Source organism: Acipenser ruthenus, chromosome 4 (genome assembly GCF_902713425.1).
Source record: "Acipenser ruthenus chromosome 4, fAciRut3.2 maternal haplotype, whole genome shotgun sequence".
Classification (NCBI taxonomy): Eukaryota; Metazoa; Chordata; class Actinopteri; order Acipenseriformes; family Acipenseridae; genus Acipenser; species Acipenser ruthenus.
Genome location: NC_081192.1, coordinates 97,197,776 through 97,217,172, shown reverse-complemented (window position 1 = coordinate 97,217,172; position 19,397 = coordinate 97,197,776). Strand labels below are relative to the sequence as shown.

The following is a 19,397-nucleotide window of genomic DNA, read 5'->3' as shown; positions in this document are numbered from 1 at the left end:
CTCCTAACTATGCAGTTTATTTGCCAATGTAAATGTCAGGAACTTAGTAGGGCAATTAGCTGTTTTTTCTTGATGAAGATTAATTATGATTCAAATACAATACAAGGGTTCAATAATTATTCTAATACCATATTCATACTATTTAGTCAACCATAAGAAAAACACCTCTTGAAAGAACTCAATTTAGATTATCCAATGTGGTCTTAAACTTGTCGGTGCCACTATAAATAGAACGCTACACTGTGCCAGAAGAAAAAAAAAGACTTTAAATTGTACCATTCAAAGATTTGTTTAAACGTTTTAGAACCAAATACAGTGGCATAAAACTAAAAGAAAAAAAACTGCAGTGTAAAAAAAATAAATAAATAATATCAATATAAATGTCTTAAATGTCTTTTTTAAAAAAAATAATAATAAAGATCATTGGCAGATCATTTTGCAGAGATATTTCCCTAAACTCTGTTTGGATGCTTGTCATTTAACATTGCTTTAATGTGCCAAATGATGAGAAACCTAAATATGACATTGTTGGTCACTGGAAGATACCCTGCGGGACTTTGAAAAGGTTAGACTCTATGCAGTTACACACAAGGCTGCAGAATAGTTCAGCACAGACACACACACAATGTTCACCAAAGGATTAGGTCAGGAAGCAAAGATTTTCTTCTAGCTGTAATTTCTTGGGAGCCGAAAGGAACATTCTCATATCAGCATCAGCAACAGATACCACCAGAAAACCTCCTCAGCTATTTTTTGCACAGCTAATTTAATCTTACCAGATTTGAAGTGAAATAGAAATATTAATCCTAGCCGATATCTTTTGTTAATTATAAATGTGTAATTATTTGGTTTCATAAGGTTTGGAATTTACAAAGGTTAGGAGTCTGTGTCCAGAAGACTTTGGACATTCTGTTACCCTGGTTACATACTTGCTAAAGTGCCAGGGGCATTGGCTGTTTGACAACTTTCACAGCAATATGTAAAACAAATGCACTCTTGTGATTTCAAAGAGATCCTCCTGTCAAGGATGATGCTGGTCCTGCTCACCTACAATGCCTTTCATCACACAGGTCCCGAGTACCTCCTCAACCTGCTGACCCACTGCACTGGCCGCAAGCTGAGGTCCTCCGACTCTGGCCTGCTTGTTCTCCCCAAGCAAAAGTGCACCACACTTGGAGAACGCTTGTTTAGCTTCATGGCTCCGACTCTTTGGAACTCTCTCCCAGCTTTGGTGCGTGACGCTCCCACCGTCGCTCGCTTTAAATCAGCTCTCAAGACCCACCTGTTCTCTCTTGCTTTCCATGCTCTTTAAGCCTGATATCTGCTATTAGCTGCTGTGTTGCTGCTAATATTTCATGTATTATGTTACTATCATGTATTATGTACTTTCCACTGTATCATATATTATTAATTTCTCTGTATTTAAAGTATTATGGATTTATGGTTGTTACTGCATCTTGTAAAGTGCTTTGTGATGGTGGTCCACTATGAAAGGCACTATACAAAATAAAGATTGATTGATTGATTGGCAATTGAAGCTGTACGATGCTCATTTAATGCTGAGTGCATGTCTGCTTAGATGTGCACTCTGCATTACTTGGTACTTTAACAAACTTTTCTGCTTGACATGGGCATAGCGTGTCTGTATCCCTACTGTTGTAATATTACAGATATTGTAGAGAAGATTGGTGTTGAGTCCAGTGGAGTAGGTTGATTCAAACAAGGATAATCCATCTATCGCCTACTATCGTTTTCTAAACAATCATTACTTTTAATTTTATTTTTGTGAAAACACTCAACATGGTATTCTTCTATTTTTGTATAAAGTGTAAATTCACTAACATTATAGCAAATTATTTTGTTTTTGTAGACATTCTTCCGAAGTGCCCCTCTATGCAGAAACATTTGTGGGTTATGGAATGAATAAGGTGTCTATACAATGGAACTTGTCACAGCAGGGTAAGCGATTTCTGTATTATAAACCTAATCCTTAAAATAACAAATGCTGTTATTCATTTTGTTGGCTCATCTCCACATAACCACTGAAAACAAAAAGAATGATTGCAGAAGCAAATCAATAGAAGTGATTATTAAAATCCCCACAGTTTTTTTTTTTTAATCTCAGTGATGCCCTGTGTCTTCTGAGTTACCATCTGACTCTGCTTGTGAGACACCTTAAGACACATACACTGGATATCATTATGGCCACTATTTCGAAAGTATAGTGTGGCCACTTGCATGTGTAGAACTGTTTTGCTAACAAAAGGACAAGATACTCTGAATTTTCATTATTATTATTATTATTATTATTATTATTATTAATAATAATAAAACTGTTGTAAAACTTTTGTAGAAACTCATTGAAATACTGTGGTCAGTTCAAGACCATCCTCAGTGCTGCTTGCATTGACCAAATTGACCGATAATTTGACCATTACAGGTGTTGTCCAGTGAACCTTTCAGTGCCACATTCTGTTATCCATAGTAATGATACAGACCAGTCATTTTCAGGCAGCATCTTTACAAAGCTATATTCTATGATTCTCTCAATGAAGTTGCATTGTAGGTGGTGTCCAGTGGTGTGGCAAAGTGGTAAGTAGTACGTGCAGGTGCAGGTAATATCGTGAAGAGTGAGTAGCTCATTTAATGGCCAAAAACTCCTTCTCAACTACGGAGTAGTTACGCTCCCGAGGTAGCATCTTTTTACTGAGATGCAGTATCAGGTGTTCTACTCTATCTACCTTTTGAGACAAGACAGCACCCAAACCCACGTCCGACGCATCGGTGTGGAGGATGAATCTCTTGGTGAAATCCAGTGTGATAAGAGTAGGGGCCTGGCAAAGTAGTATGAAACGCCCCCTGACACTCAGCTGACCATTTAATTAAATTTGGAACACTCTTCTTGGTGAGGTCGACTAAAGGGTTAACCACTGTGGCATACTCGGTGATAAAGATGCGGTAATAACCGGCTAATCCCAGTAGTGACCTCACCTGAGTCTTGGTTTTGGGGACCGCGTCGACCAAAGCCTGGATTTTGGTGACCATGGGTCTCACCCTTCCATTCCCCATTAAAAATCCCAAATATTGAGTCTCTGTCTTGGCAAACACACATTTTCTCAAGTTAGCTGTCAGCCGGGCTACCCTTAGACTGAAGGATGGCTGCAATCCTAGCCAAAAGCTCTCGCCAGGTGGAGCTGTAAATAACCACATCATCAATATACGCTGCTGCATATTCATGATGTGGGTGTAAAACCTGGTCCATCAGTCTGAAAGGCAGCGCACGCACCATGTAGCCCAAACGGCATGGTTTTAAAGTGAAACAGCCCTTCTGGTGTTGAAAATGCGGTTTTCTCTCTAGAACTTAAGGGGATTTGCCAGTACCCCTTTGTCAGGTCCAGAGTAGAGATAAACCTCGCCTTTCCCAGTCTATCTAAAAGTTTGTCGACCCGAAGCATAGGGTACGCATCGAACTTGGCAATAGCGTTTACCTTCCAGAAATCTACACAGAAGCAGTTGGTGCCGTCTTTCTTGGCCACTGACAAAAGGACTGCACCACTCACTCCTGGATGGTTCAATCACCCCAAGCTTGAGCATGTCCCATACCTATTTGCGAACGCCACTTCGTCGACTTTCTGGGATCCGGTAAGGTCTCTCTCGAACGGTTACACCTGGTGGAGAGATAATGTCATATTCAACAAAGTTAGTTTGCCGGACAAGTCAGAAAAAACATCGCTGAACTCCTCAATAAGCTTACGCAGCTCCCGTTGCTGATCTGGAACCAATTGTTCCCCATCAAAATGATTTTTGTGCTAGGAGTCTCTGGACCGGAGCCTAAATCATCCTCTATATTGCCTGGGGCTATAAACAAGACCTCCCTTGCCTACCAGGGCTTTAATAAATTTACATGATAAATTTCACGTTCATTATGGCGATCGCGCTGTCTAATTTCACCTTCCCTATAGCCCGAATCACTTTATATGGCCCCTGCCATTTAGCACACAATTTCAATTCTGATGAGGGAAGTAGCAGCATTACCTTGTCTCCTGGTCGAAAGGTTTGAATTAGTGCATTTTTGTTGTAATGCTGCTGCTGTCGGTGCTGAGATGATTTGAGGTTGTCCTGGGCCAAACGACTGACCAAATCTAGGCAATCTCTTAGTAGGAGCACATGCTTCACTACATTTTTGGATGAGCCTTTGTGCTCCTCCCACCCCTCTCTCAACAGATCGAGGATGCCACATGAGCTCGAAGGGGGAGAACCCTGTCAAACTCTGCGGCACCTCTCTCACTGCAAAAAAGAGGTAGGGAAGAAGCGATGCCCAATGTTTTTGCTCTTGCGTTACAAACCGCCTCAGCATCGACTTCAAGGTCTGATTAAAGTGTTCCACCAAAATGTCTGTCTGTGGATGATAAACAGACATCCTGATGGGACGTATTTTTAATATTTTATATACCTGCTGTAACATGGTAGACAGAAAGTTGGTTCCATGATCAGTCAAGATCTCCTTGGGGATCCCTACTCTTGCCATAATCTGTATTAACTCGGTGGCTATTGCATCGGCACTAGTGGACCTCAATGGAACTGCCTCCGGGTATCGCGTTGCTAATCTATCACTACTAATATATGTGTATACCCAGAGTCAGAAGGTAGCAAAGGGCCCACTATGTCCATTGTAATGCATTCAAAGGGAGTGGAAATAATCGGCAGTGGAACCAAAGGGTCGGGGCGCACTCAAGCCGGCGCTACTCTCTGGCAGTCTGGGCATGTGGCCACATATTTCGACACATCAGTATGAAGACCTACCCAATAGAATCGAGCCAATATCCGCTCCCTTGTCTTGTCATCTCCGAGGTGCCCCGCAAAAGGGATATCATGCGCCAGCCTCATGACCTCGGTCCGACAAGACGGGGTAACCAATAATTGTGATACAGGCTGCCCTGTGCCCGCGGCTAGATTTATCCTATACAGTAATTGCCCCTTGATACTGTGTGGATAAACTAGTGCCCCAACGCCACCAACATCCTTACCTTCAATAGACTGGACCTGCCCCCAAGCGTGCACTAGTGACGGGTCATTATGTTGGCCCCACACTATGTATTTCTGTCACAAGTGGAAATGAACTTTTTCACTGCCACATTGTTTTTAACTTCTGGAGATAGGGATGATATAGATTAATGATACAGATCTTTTTTTTGTATTTCTATTTTCCAATTTATGTTTACAAACCGGGCTGACAATCCCAATTCTATGCTGCAGCAGAAGCCCATTTCTATTTTGTAATAAGCATTTCAAAGTTCACAGTCCTTGTACTTGTGACAGAAATACAATGAGTTTTGGTTGTAAATCTCCCTCCTGACCTATGAGGGCGCTAAGCAGCGAAAGAAGACTTTGGACGGGCTGGCCTGATAGTTCTTTCCCCGGGCCAGGAAGTCGGTCAGTCTGGAAGAAGGCGAGACTCTGTTGCAGGAACGTATTGACCCGGAAGGGAAATGATGTAGCAGCTGCAGATAGTAGAGACAGCTACACTCGTTTACCAAGGGGTCATGCGTGATAGCATAAAGGGGACGGAGAATCGCAAATCTCCTTCACTTGGTTCGAGATACAAGGAACTGGAAGGACTGGGAGAAACCCTTTAAAAACTAAAAAAGGATTTGTGAGTGTTTTTTGTTTGTTGCTGTTAGTAATTGTCTTTTGTTTTTGTAAATCACTAGACAGCTAAAACGTATCCGGAGCTGTCGCCTTGGGCCAGCACTACCCGGAACAACACTACACCACAGTCACTGTATAATTGTTATCACCCACCACGAGCACTACTGCAAGCACCCAGGACTGGTGACTGTTAGTATATTGTGAGACAAATATTTGTGTTTTATTATTTTGGACTTTAAACCTGTTATTTTCTCTGTGCACTACACAGTGTTGTGTATTGCTGGGGATTATTATTTGGTCACCAGACCTGGATACAATTAAAACTGTTCCAAACTGGATTATAACTCTCTGTGTTTCATTACTGCACTGCATCACCCTTGCACCTGCACGTACCACTTACCACTTTGCCACATACTTCACAGCAAGAACAGAAGGGCATGAATGTGCATTGCCATGACAACGTACAATGGTAACAGACATCACAACTGTAAACAGCAGGCCGTTTTTAAATGTTATGTAACAGTAGGCTAGTTTAAACCTTAATATAAAAAATAATAGTGCTATCTTATTTTTATTTACAGATTTAAATTTGCGGTTTTACCAAATGTTTGGGCAATACACCTTCCTCATAGTGCTACTGTGTATACAGAGATCATTTCCTAAAGGTATGTACTGTATTATTCTTTCTAAGATCATGTGCAGTAAAGAGCTGACCCTGATGCATTAGTGACAGCTACCACAGATTTGTGTGATGTTTCAACAATAACTGTTCTACAAGTTTTTCAGTAAGCATTGTCTGCTTTCATTTTCTGAACGTTTGATGAAATAAAAAAATTGATCATTTTGGTCATTTTTGCTGGTTTAGTAATTTTAAGGGAATTTAAACTTGTGACAAAATATGATCTGGGGACATTGAACAGGTACGAAATGGGGTAACATTGAGACAATTAGGATTTACTTGTAATGTAATATGCAGCCAGACTACACCAATTCATTGTGATTACACACTGAAGAATAAAAACATTACCGGTATCTTCAGATGGCAGATTGCAACATAGAAGAACAAGGTCACCAAGAAGAGCCAAACAAATTGATAAAATCAGTGGAGTTTTATTATTGCACACAAAGTTTATCAGCAGCAAAGTATTATACAATTACACATGTGGCACGATGAAATAGACAAGCAGTCAGAATAGAGTTTCAAAGAGAAGAGGATCATCAGATTACAAAATATATCCATATTATAGTTTATAATATAATCTCAGGTTGGCGATAAGCTGAAACTTCATTTGCTAAAACTCATTATTCTAAACCAGCATAAAATCAACCAAATACTTATCAGCAGCAAATTCCTTTTACTAGCCTGTTTACTTTGCTCTCTATTTCTCTCACCACTCCAAACAAGCAAAGCTGCTTTCCCTCTCCTGTACAAACAAAGTACAAGACACAAAACCCCAGAGCGGCCATCCCACTTGTTAAAACTTTGTCTTTTCATATTCCGGTGTGTAAATCTATCAAATGTAATTAGTTGGTACTCAATGTATTACAAAGGGAAGTGAGTGGAGAAGCTATTTTAAAGAGAAACAAATGAATTAAGTGACGCAACAATATATTAAATGTGTGTGCAATAATGAAACTCCATTCATGTTATAGATTAAACTCCATTTTGTACATCCCCTGCCTTCAGTTGTATCATAAGGCAAAATATGTAAACTTGTATTTATATGATTGTATTTGATCTTGTGTAAGTCTCAGTTTGTGTGTTGTTACTCTTAGGTCTGTACAGTATTGTAGTGGCGTGTGCATTTTATTTATCAGAAAGGCAACACAAAATACTTTTGATAAAGACTTCTTGTCAATACGTATGTTCATTTGCATTTGTACGTTTATTATTACCACTACAAGCCACCAAGCTGCAATACAGATCCATCTGAATCATAGCTTTCTAATGGCTTTCAGAAGGTAGTTCTCAATATATGAATGGAGTCTTTTTAAAGTAATTGTACCTAATAAAATAATGCCATAAATCTTAGTCATTGTGCATTTCAATTAGCTACATATCTCTTGAATGTGCAGTTTTGAAAGAAACACATTGCAGCACACGTGTTTTCATATAAAAAAAAATTACATATGGTTTTACTTTAGGTTAAAGAAAGCTCTTAGGGGTAAATGTACTAAGATGGGCCAGTCTCAGCGCAAACATACCACAGTTTGCATTTCTGTAGCAACAATTTGCAAAGTATACATTTTGTCATATGTACTAAGAGACAATATGTTAAAAAAAGGGAGCGCAGTATACTAATTTAAATATTTGTTGCATCATCTTGGCAAGATCTGTAGCATTGCAAGAGTCGTGCGACATTTTTTCGAATAAATAATGAAAGGCAGTTTAATCCCATCAGATTCTATAATGAGGCCCCCACCTTCACCACCAAATAAAAAATGTGTTTCTATTGCACACATACATTTATAGTGCTCAGTGTATTTTAAATGTATAAATCATTGCGCTGAAATAACACTCATGTGTTTTGGATAGTCTACACATTAGGCTACATTATGAAAAAAATATAAATCTATACAGTATGGCTATACAGTATACAATGTTCTGCATTTCCGGTTTATTCCGAATTTTACTAAAAAAATTACAGAATTTTTTTTAAACTGGATGTCGGTTTTTACTGATTTATACCTGATTTTTGTATAGTATTCAATATTTTCCCAGTACTCTTTTCTAGGAAATACACAATATTGTAATACGCAGCCCTACACTGTATCCTAGTATACGAGCAGACATTTAGATGTCAGAGGATCAAATAACTTTCAAATGTGGTTCTCTGTCACTTCACAAACACATTATCACCTGATTTATGTTGGCCAATCAAAATCTGATTATTGTGGCAATTGCTGGGCATAGTAACTACTAGCTTGATCAAAAACTAAATTGAAATACACGAAAATATAAGATTTTTAGTATATGAGGAATGAAGAGAACGTAAATCAGTTTATGAATATTCAAAAGAAAACGAATGAACTGAGAGACAAGAAATCCATTTATGTGGCTTTTACACATGCTTTAATAAAAGCACAGAATGACTGTGTTAATGAGTTTGTCAGAGCGCTGTGCTTTGCTGGATAGCCACTGTTTACTGTAGAGGTATGTATCAGTGATTTCATGCAACAGTACTGTCTGTCCATCAGTTAAACACTGCCTAAGCCGACAGTCTTAACCGTAAATATTTGACAGAAATGGTGACGCTTTAGTTGGTTAACTTATATGCATTGATGAGAATGTCCAGTGTGATTTTTGACATGTCTCCTGATGGCTTGCCCATCCAGTTCTGTCAATTTTCTTTTTATGATTTCAAGGCGAATAAACCTGTCTTGTTTTGTGCTGATGTCATACCTTCTGTAGATACTATTTCCGTCAGCACAGTGATTGCCCAAACGTTCGCAAAGTACCAGCTAACTTGGGAAAACGTGGCCTTGACTTGCACAGATTCTGCTTTATCATACATGCCAGGGACATTATTAATCAGAAACCAGAACTGCTATGCATCATATTCCACATGTAAAGTGTGTATACTGAGATTTTTTCCCCCTGATTTTTACAGATGTTTCAATTAAAAACTTTTTTAGTTTTTTACCGATTTTTATCCCTATTTTAATATATGTAAAATAAACTCTGAAGAATTCCCGGAATTTTTTTTGAAATATAAAAACCGAAAACACGGAACACAGTTCATTAGTAAAATAGTTTTTTTTTAAATTACCGGTATTATTATTAACTTGGCCTACTTAATTAGCTAGACAATTAACACAAAATAGATCATGGTGCCGCATTGACAAGTTATGATACTTACAGGACAGTCAATTCTCGTTTAATACAGATTTCAAGGGACCAGCAACAAATGTTGCATTAGTATACCATGAGTAGCCTATAAGTCAGTTGTATACTGTCACAAGCTTTTATTTAAGTTAGTCAGCGGTGCAGTGCTAAAGTGTGCATAATTAAAAGCCACCTGCACATTCATAGAATAGGTATGGAGGGCAGCAGTGTGGAGTAGTGGTTAGGGCTCTGGACTCTTAACCAGAAGGTCGTGGGTTCAATTCCAGGTGGGGACACTGTTGCTGTACCCTTGAGCAAGGTACTTTACCTAGATTGCTCCAGTAAAAACCCAACTGTAGAAATGGGTAATTGTATGTAAAAAAATAATGTGATATCTTGTAACAATTGTAAGTCGCCCTGGATAAGGGCATCTGCTAAGAAATAAATAATAATAATAATAATAATAATATTCCTATACAGATGATCAGAATGAGCTGGAGGGGTTAGTGGCACATGTGCACAGTCTATTGCTCCCAACACGTTGGGGAAATTGACTGGGAAATGGACAGTGTACAAGGCAGTGTAAGTTGCATTTTGAACAGAGATTTAGAGAAACAAGACAATAACTCAATATTGGAGCTTGCTTGCAAACATCATAAAGTAGTAAGGGAAATGTTGAAACAGTAGTAACTTCATGAAATCCAATGGTGCGCTTTCCAGTAGAATTGAAATCTACTGAACTGCATTGTAACTAAAGGGATAGATGTCTCCTCAGTGAAGCTGGGAGCACACTATGAGGAGTGACATATCACAGTCCAGTTTAGACACGCACATTATTAATTCACTGCATGTGACCGTGTATATAAATGTGCTTTGTAATGTCATCAACAAAGCTTCAACGTTGTTGTTTTTTTGGTAAGAAAAGAACACTTCTTTGTTTAAAAAATCATTTTTATTCACAGCTCTATCATATGCAGACAAAGGAAATCCTGACACAGATTTGATTTGGTCAAACAAATATAATTCAGTAAATGGAAGTAAACGGAAACATGACATTTAAAAAAAAAAAAAAAAGGAAACGTGTATCAGATCAATACTGTGCTCACCCGTTATAACGCGCCCTGTTATAGTGCGGAATCGGTTATAACACGGTAGGGTCATGGTTCTCATTTGCTTCATAATGCCATTACAGTAGCCCTGGTCTTGTAACTATGGCTCCCAACTATAGCGTTATAAAGGGTGAGCACTGTATTAGAAATTTGCCTGTACATCTTTTTCTTACCAAGGATACGTCGTTTCACCCAACATATGGTACTGAGCACTATGTTTATTAAACTTATTCTTAGAATATTATCAGCACATTTATAATTTCGCTAATTTCGAAGCAGTTCACTTGTAGTTTACTAAAGGTGAACCAGCTATATTAAAACAGGAATCATTGCAATTGTATTTTTAGTAGCAGATAGTTAGTATATTAGGTTTTACATTAGACAGGTTTTAAACTAATCCACAGGAAAAGAAACAGCATCTGTGTCTGAGGTGTTGTCATTTCTATTCTAAAGTGTTTAGAAAAAAAAGCAATTGCAGAGGGGGAAAGAAAGGTTAAGTGTTCTTGACAGTACACACATAAGTATGCGATTTTATATGGCCTAGATGATTGCTTGTTCATTCTGCTCAATATTAGCTACTAGGACTTTGGTGTCATTTTTTCCAAGTGAAGTTTCAGTATTGAAATAAAGTGTGTTGTCAATGTTGCTCTCCTCTGATGGAGGATTACGCCCCCGCTTGTAAATGAAAAAGCCTGCCAGTCCAGCTCCTATTAAGATAAGGAGTACCACGGCCACCACAATCCCAGTGTAACTGTGTGATGATTTTTCTTCATCTCTGTGAGCTAAAAGAAAAAAGTACAGAACACAAGTTTTGTCAACATTTTACATATTTTTATAAATATAGACTAAGGCTAACATAACTAGAATATTTTGATAACCTTGATGTACTTAGGAAAATTAAATTTAAGAAAAAATGTTGAGTGCTCTTACATGTAGTACATGTACTTTCATAAACACACAAGCTAGAATAAAAGCTGAGCTGCCTATGCTTTAAACTTGACAAGAACAATTACATCGTGACAAGTTTTAATGAAATGCAATCTGTTTCATGAAACTTCATCTACTTACCTTCCTGTGTTGGGGGCTTCTCAGTTTGTTCAATAACTAAAAAAAAAAATAAAGTCAAAAGGCATCATTAATATCCATCACTCACAAAAAGCATGGCTTGAGTTGGCAAGCTTGGCTGGAGACACCTATAAAAGTCTACCATAGTAAAAGCACAGCAAAGTAAAAGCATGGTCAAGCATCTTAAATATAGTAAGCTATGGTAAATGCATAGTATAACCATGCATGGGGAAACTGCCAAATTATAGTGCAAAAATACTGTGGTAAATGTTTGTAGGGGGACTCACAGGGAGCACTGCATTGGCTTTTGCATCAAGTTGTCTGGGGCTTGTTCACCTCAACATTGTTCAGAGGCTACTGTACTGATCAGTCAACTGCAGTTGAGTCTAGGAGACCTCCAAGTCTGGGGCACGCCTCCAGGACTCAACTGCAGTCTAGGAGACCTCCAAGCCTGGGGCATGCCTCCAGTACTCAACTGCAGAGTCTAGGAGACCTCTAAGCCTAGGGCACGCCTCCAGGACTCAACTGCAGAGTCTATGAGACCTCCAAGCCTGAGGCACGCCTCCAGGACTCAACTGCAGAGTCTAGGATACCTCCAAGTCTGGGGCACGTCTCCATTACTCAACTGCAGAGTCTAGGATACCTCCAAGTCTGGGGCACGTCTCCAGGACTCAACTGCAGAGTCTAGGATACCTCCAAGTCTGGGGCACGTCTCCAGGACTCAACTGCAGAGTCTAGGAGACCTCAAAGCCAGGGGCACGTCTCCAGGACTCAATTGCTTGGTTATGCTGTATCTATTGCACAGGTTTGATGGGTAAAAAAAGGCAATTGGCTTGACTGTGGGAACTGAGGTCACATTGATCTGAATTGATCATGTCAAAATTGGGTAGCAAAACAACCAGGGAGAATGTGACAGAAATGAGAATAAATATTCCATAAACCAATCTGTAGCCTTTTATCTTAATGGCAGTGCAAAAGAACCTCTTGCACTGACTGAAAGAAAGAAGCCTGGGTGTGGGCTTTAGGTAACCAGTTGAGGAAAGATTAGTTGTGAAGTTTTTGAAGACACAATTTCTCTGTTTGGTGATATGAATTACTCTACACTGAAATGGGGAACCAGAATGTTTTGATGTTTTGGCAATTATCACTAAGTATTACTGGATATATTCTAATATTTTTCTGTCGAGAGAAAATATTAATCTTTTCATGGCTGGAGAATCTAAAAGATACGCACACAATGAAACTACAATCTAATATTCAAGATAAGATTTTTCATTCTATTGATAGCTGCACCACCTACTAGACAAATAATGTATCACAACATAATGGTTATTAGCAGGACACTAATTTGTCAATTTTGTATATTCCTTTATAGGATAGTCGTTATTGTACTAAACATCATTAAAGCCAATCAGGTAATGTCACTTACTCTTTGATGTTTTACAGATGTATCCTCTGTAAGAGTTACAGTTTAGATGGTGCCACTTTCCACTGACAGTATGAAGCTCAACACAATCTTTGCTTTTTCCAGATTCTCCTGGGTTCCAGTTCACATAATCCACCACAGAGTTGTCGATCCATAACCAATTCCCTGAAACGAGGCACAAAATACACAGATATCAAGGGCAAGATATTTACGTGTATTGCACACCAGCCCATGTAGAACACTGCATGCCGATGAAACACTGTTGCTGGTGTACCTAGCAGCTGAAAACGGTGCAGACTGAATTTTGGTGTAGGCACCGGGATGGTCCTTTGCATGGTAGCAAGCTTGATGAAAAATATCTCAAATACCCAGACAGTTATCTAAAAGAAGTTGTGCATGCAAACCAATTTACCATCCACATTTTTGTACAGTCCTATCCATAAAGATTTCACCCTGTCCTGCAGTATTTCAATGTTCTCTTCTATAAATCTAGCCTCGGCAGTGTCTTCAATGCTCAGCAAAGCACCGCCTTTTAAACAAGAACAAAAACAGAAAAAAGATGACATGAATACATTATTTATCAAACAGGCTTTTGATATACTGTGTGTTAACTACATTATACAGATTGTAAAATAAAAATGGCATCTGCATTTTCTCGTTAATTCATGAATTTACATGTTTATTCTGGAGTCAATATGATCAATCAATCAATCTTTATTATTGATATAGTGTCTTTCACAACAAATTGATCCAAAGCTCTATACATAGATAAAAACATTGATAAATATTAAAAGCAGCAATAAGCAAGTGAACAATAAAATAATGAAAGTACAAATATTCATACCCATCCGTAGACATTCCATGGAAGCATGGGGCCAGTTATCAGTGGACGCAGACTGAAATAAATAGCAGTGGCCACGGAAAGGGATCCACACTTTACTTTTCTTTGGTTCTGGACATTTACCAGGCAACTGAGGGGGGTCAGTTGGAGGGATCTCTGTAAAGGCAAACTGGCATCATGCTCATTTTACTCAACTCAACTAATATTGGTTCCTGAATGTTTGTTCCCCCCTCCATGTGTGTATGTAAATTATGCATGTATATTGCTAGTACAGCAATAAACATGCATTATTTACATACACAGTATGTTCAGTATTTATTAAATGTCCCAAACCCTTATCTGGAGCGCTGAGTCACAATATTTCTCTTGACAGTGGTTTTATGAAATCAGAGAAAAAGACTGTCACAGTGAGTTACCAGAATTACCTCAAAACAGTTTCTGTATTGATGACCTTATCCTCTGCGTATCAATTGTGATTTGCAGACAAACCCTGACACCTCTTGAAGGTATAGTTGCATGTTACCGATGGTTTGTGGTTCAAAAGGTAGGCCGTAGAAATTGTACAAGTAAAATCATGTTGGTCCTACCTTTACTCTGTGTACACACTGAATAGTAAGTGTACAGGTAAAATCATGTTGCTGTCCTACCTTTGCTCTGTTTACACACTGAATAATAAGTGTCGCTACAGGGAGCCGTTTTCCATGTTCCATCATTGTCCATGTAAACACATGCAATGTTATTGATAGGCTCTGTAGGTGCCCATCTGGAATAACTCAGTCTCCAGTTGTCAGTCCATCTAAAATATCCTTCAGTCTGAAAAGGATAAAGACAATAGACTACACATGAGGAAGTCAAAGACAACTCCAACCCCCGGGAACTTCATTTCCCTTCCAGCAGTGATTTTAATACACTGGAATATAGTTGTGGAGATTTCTTTTGACGATGAGTAAACAACAATATTATAAAGATGCACACATTTAAAACATGTGTAAAAAAAAAAAAGGAAATGTTATTTTAATTCTGTATTATATATCACATAGCTTTGTATAACGTTTGCAATCACACTGAACAATGCTGATCCCATATCGAGATATTCACAAATAAAACAGATTTGTTTCACCCTCCCTTATTTATTCCTTACATTTTGCGTTAACCATTCTGATTGCTGTACATTTGCATTGTTGTCATTACATTTTGTGGCAAGGTTTATGACATGCAGGTCTAATATTACAATATGCATCCATGATTAAATTTGGTTACACAGCTTTAAAGGAGTGCTAGCAAGGCTATACAACGCTTTTTTAAACCTTTTCTTCTGTTGGTAATCCTTTGGTTCTTTGCATGTATTTTATACGTTAATACTGTTGTAAAATATTCTGTTACTTCCTGATACCAAATCACTTCTTGGGTGTAGCTCAGTTTCACTCCAATGGTCTAGCTGCAATCAAGACATGTGACTGACTGCACAGGAAGTGATTAGATACCTTGAAGAAACATTGTGTTTTTTTTTTTTTTAAGCCAACAGCGCTGTGGTTTAAAAATCTGACAAATTAAAGTTTAAAAAACAAAGAACCAAAAGATCTAAAAAAAAAAAGCTTTCCTTCAGTAATTTAAAGCCTGTTGTGACAAATGAAGTTTCATATTTCTGGACTGTTGTAAAGTGTTGTGATTTCTTTATTTAGCCCATCAAATCATGAAATAAGCAAATGAAAGAAAATGGGCATTCTGTATGTGGTAGGAATTTGTTATCGCTAATGCAAGGTCGACAGGTCGAAGCAACCCAACATACAGGTGGAGGCTGGGTGGAACTCGGAGCCTTGTACTCAGCAATCCCAAATCTTAACCACTGTACACTGTCTCTCTTGCACTGGCAGTTCCTAGTATATTTTCATTTGTGTGCATTTTACTGGATGTGCCACTCGGGAGTCCACATTAATCAGTTTTATTACATTATGAAAGTTATTACCCAATAATATTTTAATGCTAATTTTAAATAATACTTGAAAAGTTAAATTCTTTTTTGCATTGTGTAATTATTGTTAACAGTTTTGTTTTTGATAAAATATCAATATGTGTTAGATTGTTTTATATTTTTCTTGTTGACATATTGCACTTGATGATGTTTTACTTTATTTCTTGTTGAAATATTGCACTTGTTCATACCGTTACATTTTAAATATTTTATTTGATAAATACATATTTTCATGTTTTTTAATTCTATATTGTTTATTTAAAAATCATTAAACAATTTCAAAGAATACTAGTCAATTCTTATTCTTGTCAACTTGGTCACGGTATTGCCACAAGATTAAATTGCAAAATTAAAATTAAAACTGCTCAACATTTTTTTAAATATTATGTTTATCCACTATACTAAAGATCATCAGTAGCATAGTTTTAAAAAAAAAATATCTTGAAAAATATATTATTTTTGTAAAATCAAACAAAAAATACCAATGTATTGTACTTGTCTCCACTTAATTGTGTACATTTCTAGGCAGAAAATATAAAAAATATAGTATTTTTTTGCATCATTAACAAGATCAGATGGTAAAGTCTTCACAAACACTATAAAAATGGTTTGAATAATAATTTGTATTTACATTTTTTTAAAATGTTTTTGCGTGACCAAGTTGACATTTCTTGAGGGACACAATGGTTATCTTGTTGCCATAGCAACACAAATTTGGTGGGAGCTTGGCAACTTCAGTTCCATGTACTCTAGGGGTAGTAAAACATTTTGGGACCAAACACTAGACACTGCATTGAAAAAAAAGCCAAAAAGTCCCAATTTTCTGAAATCACTGTTATACTGTTCATCATGCTAAAGTAATAATAAAGTCAATGTAATTTACCACATTGCTGTTCAATCCAATCCACAATGGTTCTCCATATTTTTCTGCCTGTAACATAATGAAGGACTGCATCATAGTATTCAAAATACTGGCCAGATCTGCATCTTCTGCTTTGCATTGTCTCCGAGCCTCATCCCACTTTAACTTTTGCTTTATTATTCTATAGGAGCTTGTGCCAAATTGGACATAACCCTTGGGTGGTACTGTTGTTGGTGGGTTGCTGAAATTAGGATCTGGAACAAATAAGACAAAAAGGATTTTAGCCAGCAGCAATTTGAATGTTGCTCTTCATGCACAGTGAGTTTTGGAGACAGAGGGAAAAGGAGCACTTTCTAAAAGATAAAAAGGTTGAATCTCATAGTAACAGGAAAGCATACAAATAGAAAAGTTTGAGAATGAGAAAAGGCCCATCAAGGCTTGTTTATGAGCCTAAATAACACATGTTAATTGGATAATGCTAATTTAAGTGCTTTTTAAATAAATATTACAATATTTACCATAATTTTTTTGGCAAATAAAGCCTTTCACTTCAAGACAATCCACATTTTTCCAGTGCCCAACCAATTTGGAGGTCGACCCACTTGTCATAATTACACAGTCATAGTCCTAAGTAGACAAATGATTGCATCATAAAAAGGTTATTGCAATTTAATAATGTTTAATAAAGTTTAAACATAAATAAAATTACTTTTGAAGCTACTTAACCTTTCAGTCCTGGCCAGACCTCAAGGTCACGCTGTATGGTAACACATACCATCGGAAATCACCGAAGTCTCAGTCTGAGTTAGTGTATAAACATATGTTTAAAAAAAATAATAATAATAAAAATGTTGTCCTGTTCCTTCGTCAGTTTGAGAAAATAATTCAGGACCGAAAGAGTTAACTGTGAGAGACCCAAAACTACAAGTACCAGAATGCCCTGCACTTGAAAAAAAAATACTTAACTGTCTCTCCAGACCTGAAGCCTTACCTTTTTAACAAATGTATGACTTTCCTAAATAATGATGCAGCCAGGTAGAATCTGGTGTGTTTTGGATGTGTGTCCAGCAGGGGGCAGACTGGTGAACTGCACACACTTTCCAAATTGTATAAATTGACTACCTGCAGCCGGGCACATTTGTGACCTGAGTGAAACCGATCTAGGTAAATAGTTTTTTTAAAACTTTAAATGTTTTTAGTATTAACGTTTGTTATGGAACATACTTACCAGGTTGACTTACTTTGATTGTCTTTGTGGATAACAAAATGTTGAGCATTGCTGTATTACATGCAACTATATGTAATACTGTTATTTGATTTGTGTGTTTGTATGTATAGCATTTGTAAATTAAATGATTGATATTTGCACTTATGCTCATTCTTCGCATTCAAGTAGGCTATTTGATGTACTGTATTGTATATTTGCACAGATTATCAATGTGTTTTTATATTTCTTTTATAGGAGGCCACTATTGCCTTTTTCCTCTCATTATTGTTTTTGTATTACCGTTTCCCTGTTGTATGTATTATTTAAATGCTTCTCATGCTTGGTTACACAGTATTGCACGCACATGTTAAGAATATATGGTATTACAACTGTATGGTCCTTTAAGCTTGCTCAAATACAGTGTACAAGAACCTATAGTCATTCAACTGCATATACTGTTCCAGAAACGTTTATCTCTAGCTCAAAAATAAAGCTGTTTTTGCACTTTTACTAAACCCTTTGTTGTGTCAGCTCTTTCTTATTCGGCCCTGTCACAATAATAAGAAGTTCAAAAGGTGCTATTTAGCAATATGTTTACCTGCTCTCCATAAGTAAATCTGCCCTTAGACATTGAAACTGGATAGCCTTTAGCCCAGTTAGTGTAGTAAACCCCCATCCCATCAGTCCAGAGGAAGCGCATCTCTGCATTGATGTCATTTAACCCAATCCATACATCCACAGGCAAATCCAGAAGTTGAGATGTTAGAAATGCTGGAGAGATGGAGAGAATAAACAACTGGTATGGATATTCAAAGAAATCAAACTTATGGAAATACAGCTAGGCATACTGCAACTAGTGCACCCTCATACCACCTCAGTGTCGTAATGGCAGCCGTCCATATAGCTCTGGAGTATCCTAGCTCCTCCTCTGGTGGGTTATGGGATGGGATATCAAGCCAAGTGGTTGCTGCAGAGTCACTGGGATCCATTACTGTAGCTACTCGGGACCAGACAGGTTTTTGCATAACTTATTATCGCCTTATGTTCTACAAAAGAGTTTTAGTTTAACTGGGTAACAGGTTGGAGGCTGGAGGCGAACCAGCGACCATGCACACCGCAAGCGAGCATCTTAACCACAATGCATCCCTAGTTTTAGAGCTTTTAACCTCATCTCACCACCAGGGGACAGGACAAAATCCATAACAGCAGTGAATCTATCACACAACACAGCCCTTTACAACTGCATGCAAAATATTACACCTGGAAACAGTTTATTATCATTGATAATCATTTGTAGATCCAGAAACTACTTAACAATAATTGCGTTCTTTAGTGAAAATGAGGAAGCCCAATTCTGCTGCAAAACCTTTCACTGATATACAGGTGGCAGATATGAGAGATAGAACATTTAGAGAAATCTGCACCATACAGTACAAATAA

At 37.7% G+C, this 19,397-nt stretch overlaps 1 protein-coding gene across 1 annotated transcript in view; it reads right to left on the bottom strand.

Annotated features, from left to right (window-relative positions):
* Nucleotides 1-10,421: 10,421 nt before the first annotated feature.
* Nucleotides 10,422-19,397, bottom strand: part of LOC117399523 (macrophage mannose receptor 1-like) — a 29,712-nt gene continuing 20,736 nt past the window's right edge. The window contains exons 22-30 of the mRNA XM_033998761.3: nt 18,556-18,728; nt 17,269-17,377; nt 16,772-17,004; nt 14,564-14,729; nt 13,920-14,072; nt 13,488-13,604; nt 13,079-13,240; nt 11,653-11,688; nt 10,422-11,366 (exon numbers count right to left, since the gene is read on the bottom strand). Coding sequence (XP_033854652.3) covers nt 11,125-11,366; nt 11,653-11,688; nt 13,079-13,240; nt 13,488-13,604; nt 13,920-14,072; nt 14,564-14,729; nt 16,772-17,004; nt 17,269-17,377; nt 18,556-18,728 — 1,391 coding nt within the window. The 3' untranslated portion in view covers nt 10,422-11,124. The remainder of the gene's footprint in view (nt 11,367-11,652; nt 11,689-13,078; nt 13,241-13,487; nt 13,605-13,919; nt 14,073-14,563; nt 14,730-16,771; nt 17,005-17,268; nt 17,378-18,555; nt 18,729-19,397) is intronic.